Here is a 15,505-nt window from a genome sequence, read left to right as displayed (position 1 = left end):
TCGCGTCCGCCCTTTGGGATTTCGTCTAGTTATACCAAGATCTTACTCTGGGCAAATTTTCAGCCATATTATCGATCGTTAATTTTTCCGAAAAAAATGACAACTTCATCCCTGTATAGCCACCCCCTGTGCTACGAGCGGCGTCCGCCTGTAAGGCAAAGTCTTAACCCAGTCACAATGAATATATTCCAATAGAAAAATGTCATATTACTGATCAGTTCAAAATTTCGGGTCTATCTCTTGGACTATAACTAAGCCATAGGTGGTTTGACAGCATAATAACTGCTTGTGTAGTCTAGTTTTCACAGTGATTCTAGGCAACCTGTTTGGGTGGAGTTTTGACTTGTTCTTGAATGAGTTCAGAATCCAGCAGCCCTCTGAAGTATTGGATTTTTATAATATAATTATTTGACAACCTTTTGTTGGCCAACCACCTAGAGCAAAGGTGAGCCGAAATACATTGATTTCGTATGTTCCGTTTTAAATTCGTTCAACCTGTATATATTTATCCTTAAATACCGTTTTATCTCTTGATATTGTCTTCCTACTGATACTAAAACTACACAGACCCGCAAAAATAACCAGACACGTGTCTCTCTCTCTCTTTCTCTCTCTCTCTCTCTCTCTCTCTCTCTCTCTCTCATAAGCAAGAAAAGCAGATCATAATAGTACATTAGGAAATGTCGTTGAATTATATTCTCATACAATCTAATGCTTCATCTCACAACCATTGATACAATATAAGAATAACTTTATAGGGATTATGACAATCAGTTTTTATAGGGATTATGACAATCAGTATTTATAAACAAATCATCGAGAACGGTATCTATTCAACTTGACTATATACCAAAGATTTACCAGAATATTCTCCCTGTTTATGACATAAGTTTGATAAGACTAATTCAACATTGATTTAGTTAAATAGTTGCATCCAAAACATTGTTGAATGATTCAAATTTATTATTTTGTTAAAAGTTAACATATGTCACGACCTTTAAGATTACGGAACTCTTAGAAATAGTAAGGGAAGGTTATAGCTAATACTATAATATTTATTATTACAAGTATTTTGATAACAAACTAACTTTGTAGAAAATTTGGAAAAACAAGCGTTTGTTTTAAATCACATACACTTGTTTATCCAATTTGTTGCTTTCAATGAGATAATTGTCCAATTAAATGTATTTTTGCAGTTATTATGGTTTACGTTTGTAAATGTTTTAAAATTATGTGCTCTAGCATTTAAAAGGTCAACAATATCAACTAGGGGATAAAAAATAACCTAATTTGACCGATTAAAATTTAGACTGACTTAATGATATGATTCTAAAGCTATTTTCTTGTGAAATTTTACTTATGAATTCATATTAATGAATTCATATTAAAAAATCTTCGTCTCCGGTAAGTGCTGGGTGAATTGAGTAGCTCAGTAAATGCCGGTGCCGGTCCCAAGCCCGGATAAAAGAGGAGGCTTAAAAACAATATTAAATCGTGGACTGAAGTAAATGAACAACTGCTAATACTGGAAATGAAACAGAATGGGCACAACATCGTAATTGTCGGAGCGTATGTCCCAAATGAAGATCCAGATCCAGATCCAGAAAGTAAAGATGATTTCTACAACAAGATGAATGAAATACTCTCTGAGGTTAAAGACAACTGTGAAATCTTTATACTAGGAGATCTAAATGGCAGAGTAGGGAGAGAAGAAAATAACAGAGTAGTAGGAAGATATGGTATATACCTGCAGGCAACAACCACTGTCAGATTACATACTAACAGTAATCGCATAAAAATAGAACGGGGGGTTAGACAAGGAGACCCAATGTCACCTAAACTTTTTATTACGGTGCTAGAACATGCTTTTAAGAATTTGGATTGGATGACAAAGGGAATAAAAATAGATGGAGAATATCTAAACAACTTACGTTTCGCCGATGATGTACTTATAATAGCTGAAGATCTAGGTATGGCAAGAGAGATGGTACAGGAACTCGTTGTGGCTACAGAAAGTATAGGTTTAAATATAAATATCTCGAAAACAAAAATCATGACCAATTTGGTACCCAACCAGAATATCAGTATTGGTGGAAAAGAAATAGAACTCGTAGATAGATATAAATACCCGGGACATGAAATTATGATTGGCAGGGATAACCAGACTTATGAACTGAAGAGAAGAATCGGTCTTGGGTGGGCAGGATTTGGAAAACTGAGAGAAACTTTTAAAAGTGAGCTGCCCACATGCCTAAAGAGAAAGGTATTTGATCAGTGCGTCCTCCCAGTCTTGACGTACGGAGCAGAAACACTTACCTTAACAAAAGCAGCAGCTACCAAACTGAGAGTCACGCAGAGAAGAATGGAGCGGTCCATGTTAGGAATAACTCTGCGAGACAGAATAACCAACGAAGACATCAGGAGAAGAACCGGAGTGACTGACATCATCGAGAAGATAGCCAGACTAAAATGGAGAGGGGCAGGACACATAGCCAGAATGACAGATGGGCGATGGACAAAGAGGTTATTGGAATGGAGGCCAAGGGAAGACAAGAGAAGCGTCGGTCGACCACCTACAAGATGGACTGACGATTTAAGAAGACTCAATAAAAACTGGATGAGAGCGGCGCAAGATAGACGGGGTTGGAAACATGAGGAAGAGGCCTATGTTCAGCAGTGGACTCTTGAGCCTGGATGATGATGATGATGATGAAGGAAGATATGGGGAACAAATAATCAATGACAACGGAATGCGTCTTAGAGATTTTTGTGAAACAGTGTCTCCCAAAATTATGAATGGATTTTTTCAACAAAGAGACATCGACAAATTTACATGGATACAACCTACTAGGAATCTGCGCTCGATAATCGACTACTTGTAGCCAACGTGATTATTAGCTATCGTAAAAACAATAACACTCAAGTACAGAATATAGAAAAGGGACAAGAAATAACATCCCCTAAATATAACCTAGAAAGCTTATAGGAAGATTCAACGAAATTTCTTTACCAATTACGACTGGCCACAAAATTACAAAATGTGGATAGAGAAAATATATTAGCGGAAGAATTATACCAGTAACATAAAAAATGCATTCATGAGGCTACAAGTGAAGCTTTGGAGTATAAAGACAATCATGAAACAAAAAATCAAGAATGATGATCGGAGAATATGCAAATGTTGGTAAACAATAAGAAAACTGCTTATCAGAAATGGATGTCAACGAGAAAGGAGGAAGATTACAAAAAATATAAAAAATTAAATCGAGATGTAAAAAGAGAAGTAGATGTCGAAGATGTGCAGAGGTGGGTAGGTATATGGGTGAAACAAGAGTTGGGCAGGCGTGGAAGGTGATTAAGTCTCTCCGGAGGAAAGGAAAAATCTAACTTACAGTTAATACAGGGTGAGTCATGAGGAACTTTACATACTTCTACCATATGTAGAGTCCCTCAGGGAGCATATCATGTGGCCACTAAAAAATGTCAACTCCTCTTCTTTGTTAATTAACAGGGTGATTTGTGTAATTGACCATTTATTTCATTTTACTGTAGTGTTTATACGGCTCATTTGATTTTTTAATTTTTGCATGATACAGTACACTACTATCAAGCATTCGACTGAAATTAGCTAAACTAAAAAATTCCAGGACTGGCTTTGGAAAAATTAATTTAGGGATTCGTATTAAATATTACACCCTGTATATATATTTTTTAAATGCAATAAGTGATTTTCAAACTACATAAATAGCCAATGAAAACGACATATGCGACAATGTTGTCGCACTTTTATTAAATTTTTAGTGAACGATCAAATCTTACCAAAAATAGAACAACCATAATGAAGTATCAAATTATAAGGTATTAATTTAAACAAATGTTATAAATTTCAAACATTTTAATTAAAATGAGTTCCTACAACATAATCTAATACGTAGAAAATTAACATCTTTACTGTCACTTTGTATTATCTCTATGATAGAATCAATTGTTTTTCAATTTTAAATTTTTACTCATAGATCGTATTGGGGCATTATTTTCGATAAATAATAAATTAAATTGATTAAAAAGTCAAACCTCTTGTATGTGTTAGTTTTTGTTGATTGTAAATGATTAAAATTTTATGTCAAATAATAATACATTGCATCAACTGTACCTACTAAATAAAAATAAATCTAAAAAACTTTAAAATGAAGGTTGGCGTTGACCTTTTGACGTTTCTTGATATTTTATACCCATTGTCATTATTGTTATTATCAATTGTTATTTATGTGTACAAGAATACATATTTCTTCTGTCATATCTACGTTAAGTACATTGTGTTAGTTTTGGTAGAGCTTTTGTTACTTTCGTTCAAAATGCCACTTCAGTTTTCGACCACAGAATATGCAGACATAATATTTGTTTATGGATTCTGTAATGGGAATGCTAGTAGAGAATATCGCAGGAGATTTCCTAATCGTCGAACTCCCAGTCATCCAACATTTGGGTCAGTTTTTAATTATTTGCGAGAAAATGGCACTTTTCCTAGTGGAACAACAGAGCGACATGTAGATGAAGCGCAGGAAGATGACATTATGGACGCCGTTACTATGAACCCTACAATAAGCACTAGACAAGTAAGTCGAGAACTCAATGTTCCTCAATCAAAAGTAAGTAGAGTCTTACAAAAAAATAATCTATACCCATATCACATTCAAATGGTTCAGCGACTACATGCTGGAGATGAGATCGATAGGTTGGAATTTTGTAGATGAATTAACAATAATCGACCAACGCTATACAGGACACTATTTACAGATGAAGCCCAATTTACCAGAGACGGGATAAATAATTCACGAAATTCACATGTGTGGACAGAAGAAAATCCCCATGCTATTCGAGAACGTCGTTCTCAGTTAAGGTTTTCGGTTAACGTGTGGATTGGTGTCATAAATAACCAATTAGTAGGTCCTCACTTTTTTGATGGTCCTTTAACAGGGCAGGTCTATTTGAACTTTCTACAAAATATTTTGGCGAATTTGCTTGCCAACGCGAACGTTGCTATCCGAGGGATGTATTTTCAGCATGATTGGGCACCCCCACACTTTTTACTGGCAGTGAGACAACATCTCAATAATGTTTATGGCAACAGGTGGATAGGACGTGCAGGTCCTATTTCGTGGCCTTCAAGATCCCCTGACTTCAATCCCGTTGATTACCATATTTGTGGACGATTGAAGCAACTAGTTTACGCAGTGAATATTAATAACCGACAACAATTAATTGATAGAATTATACATTGTTGTAATACTATTAGAAACGATCCCCAGAGTATCCGTAATTCAATACGTCAATTAACAATTCGGCAACAAAAATGTGTACAGGCTGCAGGGTTCCATTTCGAAAATCTATTTTGAATTATTTTTATTTTGTTACCATTATTGTATCTTTTCCAGTTCTAATTTATCATAACTATGTATATATGTAACTATATGTAACTATGTACAATATATGTGTGTAATATGTAACTATGTACATATTTTTAGTTTTTTTTATAATTGTTCTTCGTTATTGTTAGTAGTTACTGTTTTTTGTTGTACGGTGACTCAGTTTATCATTTCAATTAAAATGTTTGAAATTTATAACATTTGTTTAAATTAATTACCTTATAATTTGATACTTCATTATGGTTGTTCTATTTTTGGTAAGATTTGATCGTTCACTAAAAATTTAATAAAAGTGCGACAACATTGTCGCATATGTCGTTTTCATTGGCTGTTTATGTAGTTTGAAAATCACTTATTGCATTTTAAAAAAAATATATACAGGGTGTAATATTTAACACGAATCCCTAAATTAATTTTTCCAAAGCCAGTCCTGGAATTTTTTAGTTTAGCTAATACCAGTCGAATGCTTGATAGTAGTGTACTGTATCATGCAAAAATTAAAAAATCAAATGAGCCGTATAAACACTACAGTAAAATGAAATAAATGGTCAATTACACAAATCACCCTGTTAATTAATAAAGAAGAGGAGTTGACATTTTTTAGTGGCCACATGATATGCTCCCTGAGGGACTCTACATATGGTAGAAGTATGTAAAGTTCCTCATGACTCACCCTGTATATCTGAAACAGTGGAAACCCCATTATTAGGTCTTACTGACAGAGGATAGATCTAAATTCCAAGAGATCAAAATGAAAGAAATATCCGAACATACACAAATAATTGAGATAACAACTGGAGAGTTAAGCGATGCCCTCAAAAGATCGAAAAACGGTAAAGCAGCAGGACCTGGAGACATCCCAATTGAGTTGGTAAAGTATGGACCAAAAATATTAAATGAGATGTTGGTTCAACTATTTAACAAATGCTTAAAAGGACAAAATATCCCTGATGATTGGAATGTTGGATACATCAGCTCAATATTCAAGAAAGGGGATAAACGAAAATGCTCTAATTATATGGGAATAACTGTTATCAGCTCAGTGGGGAAGTTGTACAGTCGAATAATAAAAGAAAGAATAGAATCAGAATTCTTTTTACCTAACATAGTGCTAGTGAAAACTTTTTAATTTTATTGTTTTTTATGTTTTAATAGATATTAACTCATGGAAAGTGTTTGGCACATGGAATTAATAGAGTAGCAGAGCAAAAAGGTGCGAAATTCCATTAGTAAATAATTTAATTAGTAAAGTCAAGAATTTTTTTTTCAAATTTCCTTTGAATATTCAAAGAAAAATATTTTTTGTTTGTTAAAAAAATTTCTTGATATTGCCAATGTGATATTTGATTGAGAAACTTTCCATTTTATTATAACACTTAGTCATATCAGAAATATTTTTTTATCTCTTCACATATTTCAAACATTCTCGAAAACAGGTTCCGACTGCTGAACTAACTTTTCCATTTATTTCTGTTCCTACATTCTACCATTCCACTTTAATTCAAACCAACCTATCTAACGATTTACTGTCAAAGTTATATGGGTACCAATTTTCTCAACACTTCCATTTTTTAAATATTTCGCTCTTCTCATTCTGAGAAACCATCTTGCGGCCGGTGTGCAACTCGTTCGTCAACTTCTATAACACAATGCGTTATTACATTTTTCCTATCCTTATCCTAGAAAAAAGTAGAGAGTATGCCTAGAGTCGTAAAACCAGTTTAGCCAAACAGGTCTCGTACATTAACTGTAAAATTAACTTGTTTTAATATCTTTAGTGTTTGATTTAGGTTCTCGATTTTATTCGTAGAGATGGGGATTATGGAACGTTAAAAGTAACTGTTCCAAAATAGACACAAGTGCTTTTGTTTATATTAGAGTATTATTTTTGTTGCTAAATTTGGCATTAGCGTTATTATATTTAAGAAAAACATAAAGACACTGATTTTCGATAAATATTGAATGGAGATACCTTACTATATAGCTCTCAGATACTTCCAATTGTCGATGATACCTTTTTTTCTTTCTTGCTAATCAAGAAAAACGGTTTTGCTTATAAATTCAACATCCAAAAGCGAAAAACAAGACAAGAGAAGTTGGATGGATTTCTAAGATGTAATAAAGATATATATTTGTGCAAACTAGAAGCCACTTCAGCAGCTCCTGTTCAACAGAAGCCTTTAATTGGCTTTTTAAGAGTCCAAAAGTTTTTATTAGTTATTCGAAAGCTTGTTAAAATCTATTAATAATGGTAATAAATCTGGGCTCTCTACAGTACAGAAACCTGAAAATGCTTTTGCTACCACGGGAAGGAAACAAGCTGGGAGTTATAACTAGTACAGAGCGTGGAGCAAACACTGATGTTGGAACATTTTTACCGCCAATGATGATGAAGCTTCTCCTGGCACTTTAGACGTAGCTTAACAATCAGGTTGGATAACTCACGAAACATTTAAAAAATGTTGTACAAGAATTCAACGTAAGTAAGTCGTCAAGGCATTGAAACTTTGAAATATGCAAACGAAAACGGTATTCATGTTATTTGTCTGCCTCTACATTCCACACATTATATGCAACCTTTTGACGGCTTCTTTTTTGAAACTTTGAAGACCTAGTATAACCAACAAATGTCTAAATGACTAAAAGCGCATCTGGCCTCTAAACCCTGATTCATTTGAACTACAAATATATCACTGGAACACAACTCAAATGAACTGCTCAGCCTGCAGCCGTAATGACATATGTCAAGTCTAAATAGGTTTTGACACCACTTTCATAACAAGTAGATGATTCAGTTCCTGTGACAAGTATGTCTTAGATCGCTGTGAATGCTGTGTTACTTCTCGTTTAGTCATGGTACCATGATACAATATCTGAAGAAAATATTGCAGCCGAAATAACAGCACTTATCGACCCACAAGCTGTAAATTCATCTCAGGCTTTTACAGCAAACTCTGGTCTAGAAATTGTTTTAGCTGCCGTTGCTACCAATGATCGTCCATCGTCTTCTGCTCTTGCTGTTAATATTAATCTTCTTTCTCTGATGCCAAAAGGATATTTTACTAGTGGCCAAAAAAAACGTAAACTTAAAATTCGACAGAGACCTTTGGTGTTGACTTTACTCCCAATATTTTGAAAATAAAATCAAAAATTGAGCCTAAAGTTTCCTAACAAAGAAAAAAACGCAAAGCCACTAAAACATTATTTGACAAAAATGATAACTAAGAAGATTATCCTAATATTTCTTATGACGATGAAGAGAAATGCTCTTACATTTACTGTAATGACCTTTACTCAAGATCTTAGTACGAAGAAGACTGGTTGCGGTATTTACAATTTTCGCTTTGGGCTCAAGCTTATCGAGCTGATGTTCCAAACAAGAACTACGCATTTCATTTGCGAATTATGCCCATTATTTTGTAACTACATATTATAATATGGCATTTTGTTCATTAGAAATACGTCATTTTGTCCGAAGCATGCGGACAAAATGAATTATGATTGATTGATTTTTTTTTTCTCTAGTATTTTTGCTAAAAATTGATGTAAGTTATGAATGTGTTGTGAACTACCAATAAAAAGTTATGATACAAAAACAAACCTATATGTCGTTTTGTACATATTTCACCTAGTAATACTTATGGGGAAAGATGAGGATGAGTGTAATGGAATTAAAGCAGGATGGATCAAATGGAAGTAAGTGGTGTGCTATAATATAAGGAAACATAATAATAAACTCGAAAGGTAAATTCTATAAGACTTATTGAGTATGTACATGAGACATTGAATATTAGGGAGTTAAAAAAATTAGGTCGGTCATAAGACTTTTCATTTCTATAGATAAAATAGATTATATTTGCTTTTGGTGCTTATGCTTGTTAAAAAAATAACTTCTGTAGTAAAACATACTCCCAAACTTGATATATGCTAATAATTTGCTTTTAATACCGTAATTGCAAATTTTTTTACATATTTTATAGCGTATGCATCTCCATATAAACAGTTCTCCTCTAACTTGTCGATGTCTTGTTCGCTTTTTGTAATAAACTTTAGATCTATAAGTAGCTACATTAACATTGACTTTGATAAATACGTCCATTTTATAATATATATTTAATCTAATAGAAACGGCATCCTCAATTAACTATTATATACTGTTACACTTTATTTTATTATCTGCAGTCGTATAAAATAATAAACTACTGTCTCGAACGATGCAAGATGCTTTTTCTGGTGAACCGTGAAAACGAGTCATTGAAAAGTTAAAGATGGGCTATCGTACGCGTTTCCAAATCTTGTTATTTTGGAACGGTAGGTTATTTAAAATATCGTCTAAAAATATTATTTAACAAATTACATTTAAATAAGTATCATAGATTTTCCCAATATTAAATTCACTTTGCTTCAGCGTTCCCTCTATATGTATTATCACCAATCTAAACAGCTCATAGGGTTGTCCCTCAAACTGTCTCAGATATTTTATTTAAAACAAGATATAATTTACCTTTTTAATCTTAAGGAAGCTCATAACATGAAGATAATTTACCTTCTTCTTCTTAACATGCCATACACCAAAGTGCGTAGGCGACTATCTCATTACTAGAATTCTGTTCTTGACGGCGTGACACAGCTCGCCTGTATTGTGTATTCCTGTCCATTCTTTAATATTCCTTAACCAGGATAATTGTTTGCGGCCGGCTCCTCTCCTACCTTCGATCTTCCCTTGTAGGATTAACTGTGGTATTTCATATTTTGCTCCTCTCAATATGTGCCCAAGGTAACCAATCTTGCATTTTTTAATTAATTTAAAGAGTTCTCTTTCCACGCCGGCTCTCTTAAGGACGTCATCGTTTCGAACTCTATTCACACAAGGTATGCGCATCATTCTTCTCAATGACCACATTTCAAATGCTTCAAGTTTGTTGATAGATTTTTTTTTCAAAGTCCACGTTTCCATACCATAAAGCAAGATGGACCATATGTAGCACTTGACCATTCTGTAGCGTATTTCGAAATTTAGGTTTTGATTACATAGGAGCGGTCTGAATTTCACAAAATCTTGTCTTGCCATTTGTATTCGGGATTTTATCTCTTGTTGTGGATCCGATTGGTCATTGATTGTGGTGCCAAGGTATTTAAAAGTTTTCACGCGTTTTATGCGATCGTCACTTATGCATATTATCGGGTTTTCTGGAGGGTTTCTGCTAATGACCATATATTTCGTTTTCAAAATGTTGATTTTGAGGCCATATTTTTTACCTATGCTATTCACCCTATCAAGTAATAACTGCTGATCTTCCAAATTATCAGTTATAATCACTGTGTCGTCCGCATAGCGTAGGTTGCTAATTGGTATGCCGTTCACCTTAATGCCTAATTCCGTGTCTTCTAATGCTTCCGCAAATATATTTTCAACATATAAATTAAAAAGCATCGGAGAGAGTATGCAGCCTTGGCGGACACCTTTCCGGATTTCAAATTCATCCGTATATTGGTTTTGATCAATCCTCACCTTTGCCATTTGGTTCCAGTATAGATTCTGAATAATTCTGATCTCCTTCTGGTGAATGTTGGCCCTATGTAGTAGTTCCATCATGATATCATGTTTAACATTGTCAATTGTCATAATTTACCGTTATATTTAAATATATACTAACAAAATTATTTTCTCAATTCCTCAATTATTTCGCAATAAAAAAAAATTACTTTTCTAATACGTAATAAAACCTCATTATAATTGCTAATACATTTTTTGTCTATATCATGGTCAAGGTTTCTGTTCAATATTAATTATTTCAAATAGTATTATCTTTACTAATTTGATATTTTTCCTATTATTTTATTTTAATTTAAAATAGCTATTACGTGAAATTTATAAGAGCTCATACAGGGTGAGCTTTTATTGCGACTCTGGTCGATAATTCCATAATATGGTATAGCAGGCACGTAATTTCGTTGGAAAATTTACGGGAACAAGAGCGATTATGGCACTATCAAATTGGCAACGATGTTAAAGTGATCGTTCTGTTATTCTATACAACAGTAGCGTAGATATCTAATTTTAAATTAAATAAAACTTATTATTTTGCAAACATTTAAAACTAGAATATCTACAATTTTATAACAATAAAAATAAAGGTTTGAATTAGGTAACACCTAATTCGAATAAGTACTTACTAATCTACTTAGAGTCATTGTTATCACTAGTATCACTCGTACCTTCTAAATTTATAGTTAATTTGGCTAATGCTGGTAAATATTCATAGTCATTTTCCACTCCATTACATGTTTGATTACATTTTTCCAGTTGGTTGCTGTAATATTTTGTGACTTTCTTTAGGAGTCACGTTTCTTCTCTCTATATTTCCTAAGTTGATTCCATATAAACTTTATTGGGTTCAATGTACAATAATAAGGAGGAAGTCTAAGCACAGTATGCCCATTACTGCGAGCACAGTTCTTCTTCTTCTTCTTCTTCTTCTAATGGCGCTACAACCCTTTAGAGTCTTGGCCTGCTTAACAATGTTCTTCCATTCTGCCCTGTCGGATGCCACTGCGAGCACAGTTATTAACAACATATTCCTTTTGGTACTGTCTAATATGAGCAACCTCTAACAATTGCTTTTTACTGATGATGTCTTAAAATACAAATCTTTCTCAGATAAAAATTCCTCAATCCATTCCATGACAATCACACTATGTTTAGGCAATTTCGGAAGAAGAGATTTTTCGAACCATATTCAAAAATTGATCTTTACATATCCTCATGATAATTTAGAGCGGCGTCTTTAATTTTTTTTTGCAGGTATTAATATTACATCATAGATGCCTTGACTCATTGCGTTTACGTGATTTTTTTTTTGGAAAAGTAACTGTGGGGTTTAAATTCATCCCACGATTTGTGGACGGAACATTTCGATGATAAAGTTGGTGAGGAAAAAGACGCTTATAAACCTAAAATGATAGTTTAAGGAGCTGTTGACGTAGTGGACAAAATGGTACAACAATATACAACACAGCGCCAAACACGCAGATAGTCCATGGTTATGTTTTATCACCTATTAGATATTTCAGCCATAAACGCTTTCAAAATTTAGAAAATAAAAAATCCAAATTACGAAGGGAAACATTTGGATGCAAGACGAAGGTTTTTATTAGACTTAGAACGAGAATTGGTGAAAGAAAATGTTATCTACAGATATAAAAACACAAATAATATGCACTCTGATAGGTGAAATGATGAAAATTGCGTATCCTGAATTGGACGGACGTTTCTGATGTTCTACCTGAATGGTAACATAGCTTCGGGACCAGGTCGATAAGGTCTGGTGTTAGTTATGTCAGAGAAAAAAAAAAAAGACCGAAAGTCCCGGCATTACTGTATTGTTTGTAAAAACTTTGTGCTGCTCACTCTGAAAAATTTCATGTGATTGTCTTGCAACGATAATTGATTGAACTTTTGATCTTGAAATAAGTACTTTGTTTGTAAAATTATTTTTCATGGTGTAATAAACAAGTTTTAATTAGGTTTTCAATCAATTTCTTCGACGTTTACATATAAAAAAAATTGGGTGCAAATGCTCCCCCACAGTTGTTTATGTAAGAATCAAGTCACCGTCTTACGTTGGTTAAGTTAAGAGTTTGTAGTAGTGGAAGGGAGTTGACAAATGACAGATGTCTATAACGTTAAAAGATACCCCATTTAAAATAAAAATAGACTTATTGCAGAATTTTCACCAAAATCCAATGATGTTGTGTAATAGCTAAGCAGATCGGAATATTTCTTAGTCTCCGGTATTTTACAGAACAAAAATTAAGTAGAAAAAATAGTTACTCACGTACCGTAATCATCATATCGCATCCTGGATACAGTCGATAAAGGCCAATCTTAATCGATGACACTTTCGTTTTGCACTTTCACGCCTAAATAAATTGAACAACTGTCGAAATTGATAAATTTGAGTTTATCTCGAGTACCAATCAGCGTAAATAGAATGAAAAATAACAGCTTATCAATGTGTAATTGCATTTTTTTGGAAAGGCACCTTTTAAAAAAATATTGAGGTAGGTTATTTACCTTGCAATCTATAATTTATGGACGAGATAAATAATTAGTCTGGAGATAATATTGGATCTTATCGATTTTTAATACATAAGTGTAAATATTTTGTTGAAAATCATTTAAATTTTGTGTGTTTATAATGATTATCTTCTGTTAAATTAAAGTATTAAAATAATATATATATATATATATATATATATATATATATATATATATATATATATATATATATATATGTTCGGATAAGTTTCCGCGGGATAAATGAAAATTACTGAGTTCTCGGGAAGAACCGCGTTGAGAATTTAAAACTCGACGTTTCGGCACCCATTTTGGAGCCATTATCAAGAGTGATACGGTTCGGTTCGAGTTCGGGGTCTCAATCTGCCTACTCCCCTCACTCGAGACGTACCAGTATCGTGTTCTATATTGCAAGAACTGTCTCTCGGCACTGAGGTCTCAATCTGCCTACTCCTCAGTGTCGAGTGACAACCGGTCTTACCCTGTGTGGCTGCTTTTATACTCGCTGTATGCGCGGGAACGGTATGCGCTGACGTGGTCTGTACTGACGTGGCCTGAGCGGTGTGGGCGGGAGGTCGCTGAAGCAGGGGTCGCCATGTTGCCGGCAAACGTTTCGCGTCATCGCGCGTGTTCAAGCTGTTGGGCCGTTTTTCGATTTCGATAGCTTCACGAATGATTCTCGCTTTTAATGAGCGGATGGGAGCGATGGTTTTTGCTTTTTCGAAATCTATTTTATGGCCTGTCTGAATATGATGTTGGGCTAGGGCTGAAGTGGTATCGGAATGTTTGACTGATAGAGAATGTTCGTAAATACGGTTATGGATTCGTCGGTTTGTCTGTCCTATGTATGTACGTGGGCAACTGGAACAAGGTATCTCGTAGACACCATGGTCTTCATTGGGGATTTGGTCTTTTACGGATCTGACGAGATTGGACAATTTGGAGTGAGTGGTGAAGATGGTTTTGATATTAAGAGGGATAAGAGTTCTACTGATCTTGTCAGTAACATCTTTAATAAAAGGTAGAAAGATTTTGGGTTGATCCGGCGGCAAGGTTTCTTTTTTGGATGGAATGGGGTTTAGAAGTTTTTGAATGCTTCTATTGATTTGGGTTTTGTGGTAGCCGTTTTGTAGGAGTGTTTGTCTTATTGAATTGATTTCGGATGACCTGTGATTGTTGTCGCTAAGTCTTATGGAACGGGAAATAAGAGTGTTGATGACTGAATTAAGTTGGGCGGGGTGATGATGTGACTGGGCATTGAGATAGCGGTTTGTATGAGTGGGTTTCCGGTACACGGAATAGGAAAAACTGTGAGGTGGATTTTTCTGAATAAGAATATCAAGGAATGGCAAAGACGCTTCAGACTCAACTTCCATCGTAAATTGAATGCTGGGATGTATTCCATTCAGGTGGGAGAGGAAGAGATCTAATGTGTCTTTACCATGGGGCCAAATGACAAAGGTTTCATCAACGTACCGTAACCAGCAGGTGGGTTTGAGATTTGACGAGGACAAGGCTACTGTTTCGAAATGTTCCATGTATATATCTGCTATTACGGGAGAGAGGGGCGATCCCATTGGGGCACCTTTGATTTGATGATAGAAATGATTTTGGAACGTGAAATATGTATTAGACATGCAGTGTTTTATAAGAGATAATGTGTCTTGGGGAATTTGATGTTTAGAGTCCAAAATGGAAATGGTTTCATCGATGGGAATGTTGGTGAATAAAGAAACAATGTCAAAACTGACTAGTATGTCTGAGGGTGAAATGGAAAAGTTTTTCAGAAGATCAATGAAATGAAAAGAGTTTTTGACAAAGGACGAGGCGTTTTCGGCTAATGGTTGTAAGGATGAAGCGAGATGTTTTGATGACAAAAGTTATGCAAAAACTAATATTGCACTAAAATATTGACGTTTTACGAAAAACACACGTACTACGATATGCTTAAAAATTTAGTTTTTTTTTCTGAGAATTTACTCTAGCTTAAGTATTAATC

The 15,505-nt window shown here is 34.3% G+C and overlaps 1 protein-coding gene across 7 annotated transcripts in view; it reads right to left on the bottom strand.

Annotated features, from left to right (window-relative positions):
• LOC140449565 (mushroom body large-type Kenyon cell-specific protein 1-like) overlaps positions 1–15,505 on the bottom strand; it is a 477,667-nt gene that overhangs the window by 231,349 nt on the left and 230,813 nt on the right. Inside the window, exon 1 of one of the 7 annotated variants that reach the window (XM_072542772.1) lies at positions 13,269–13,348. The exons of the other annotated variants lie outside the window; for them this stretch is intronic. Within the exon in view, the coding sequence (XP_072398873.1) occupies positions 13,269–13,287 (19 nt within the window). The 5' untranslated portion in view covers positions 13,288–13,348. Of the gene's footprint in view, positions 1–13,268; positions 13,349–15,505 lie in introns of those variants that run through there. 7 annotated transcript variants of the gene reach the window in all.

This window comes from Diabrotica undecimpunctata, chromosome 9, assembly GCF_040954645.1.
Source record: "Diabrotica undecimpunctata isolate CICGRU chromosome 9, icDiaUnde3, whole genome shotgun sequence".
Lineage (NCBI taxonomy): Eukaryota > Metazoa > Arthropoda > Insecta > Coleoptera > Chrysomelidae > Diabrotica > Diabrotica undecimpunctata.
Note: the sequence above shows the minus strand (reverse complement) of the source record. Positions and strands in the feature narration are given on the sequence as shown.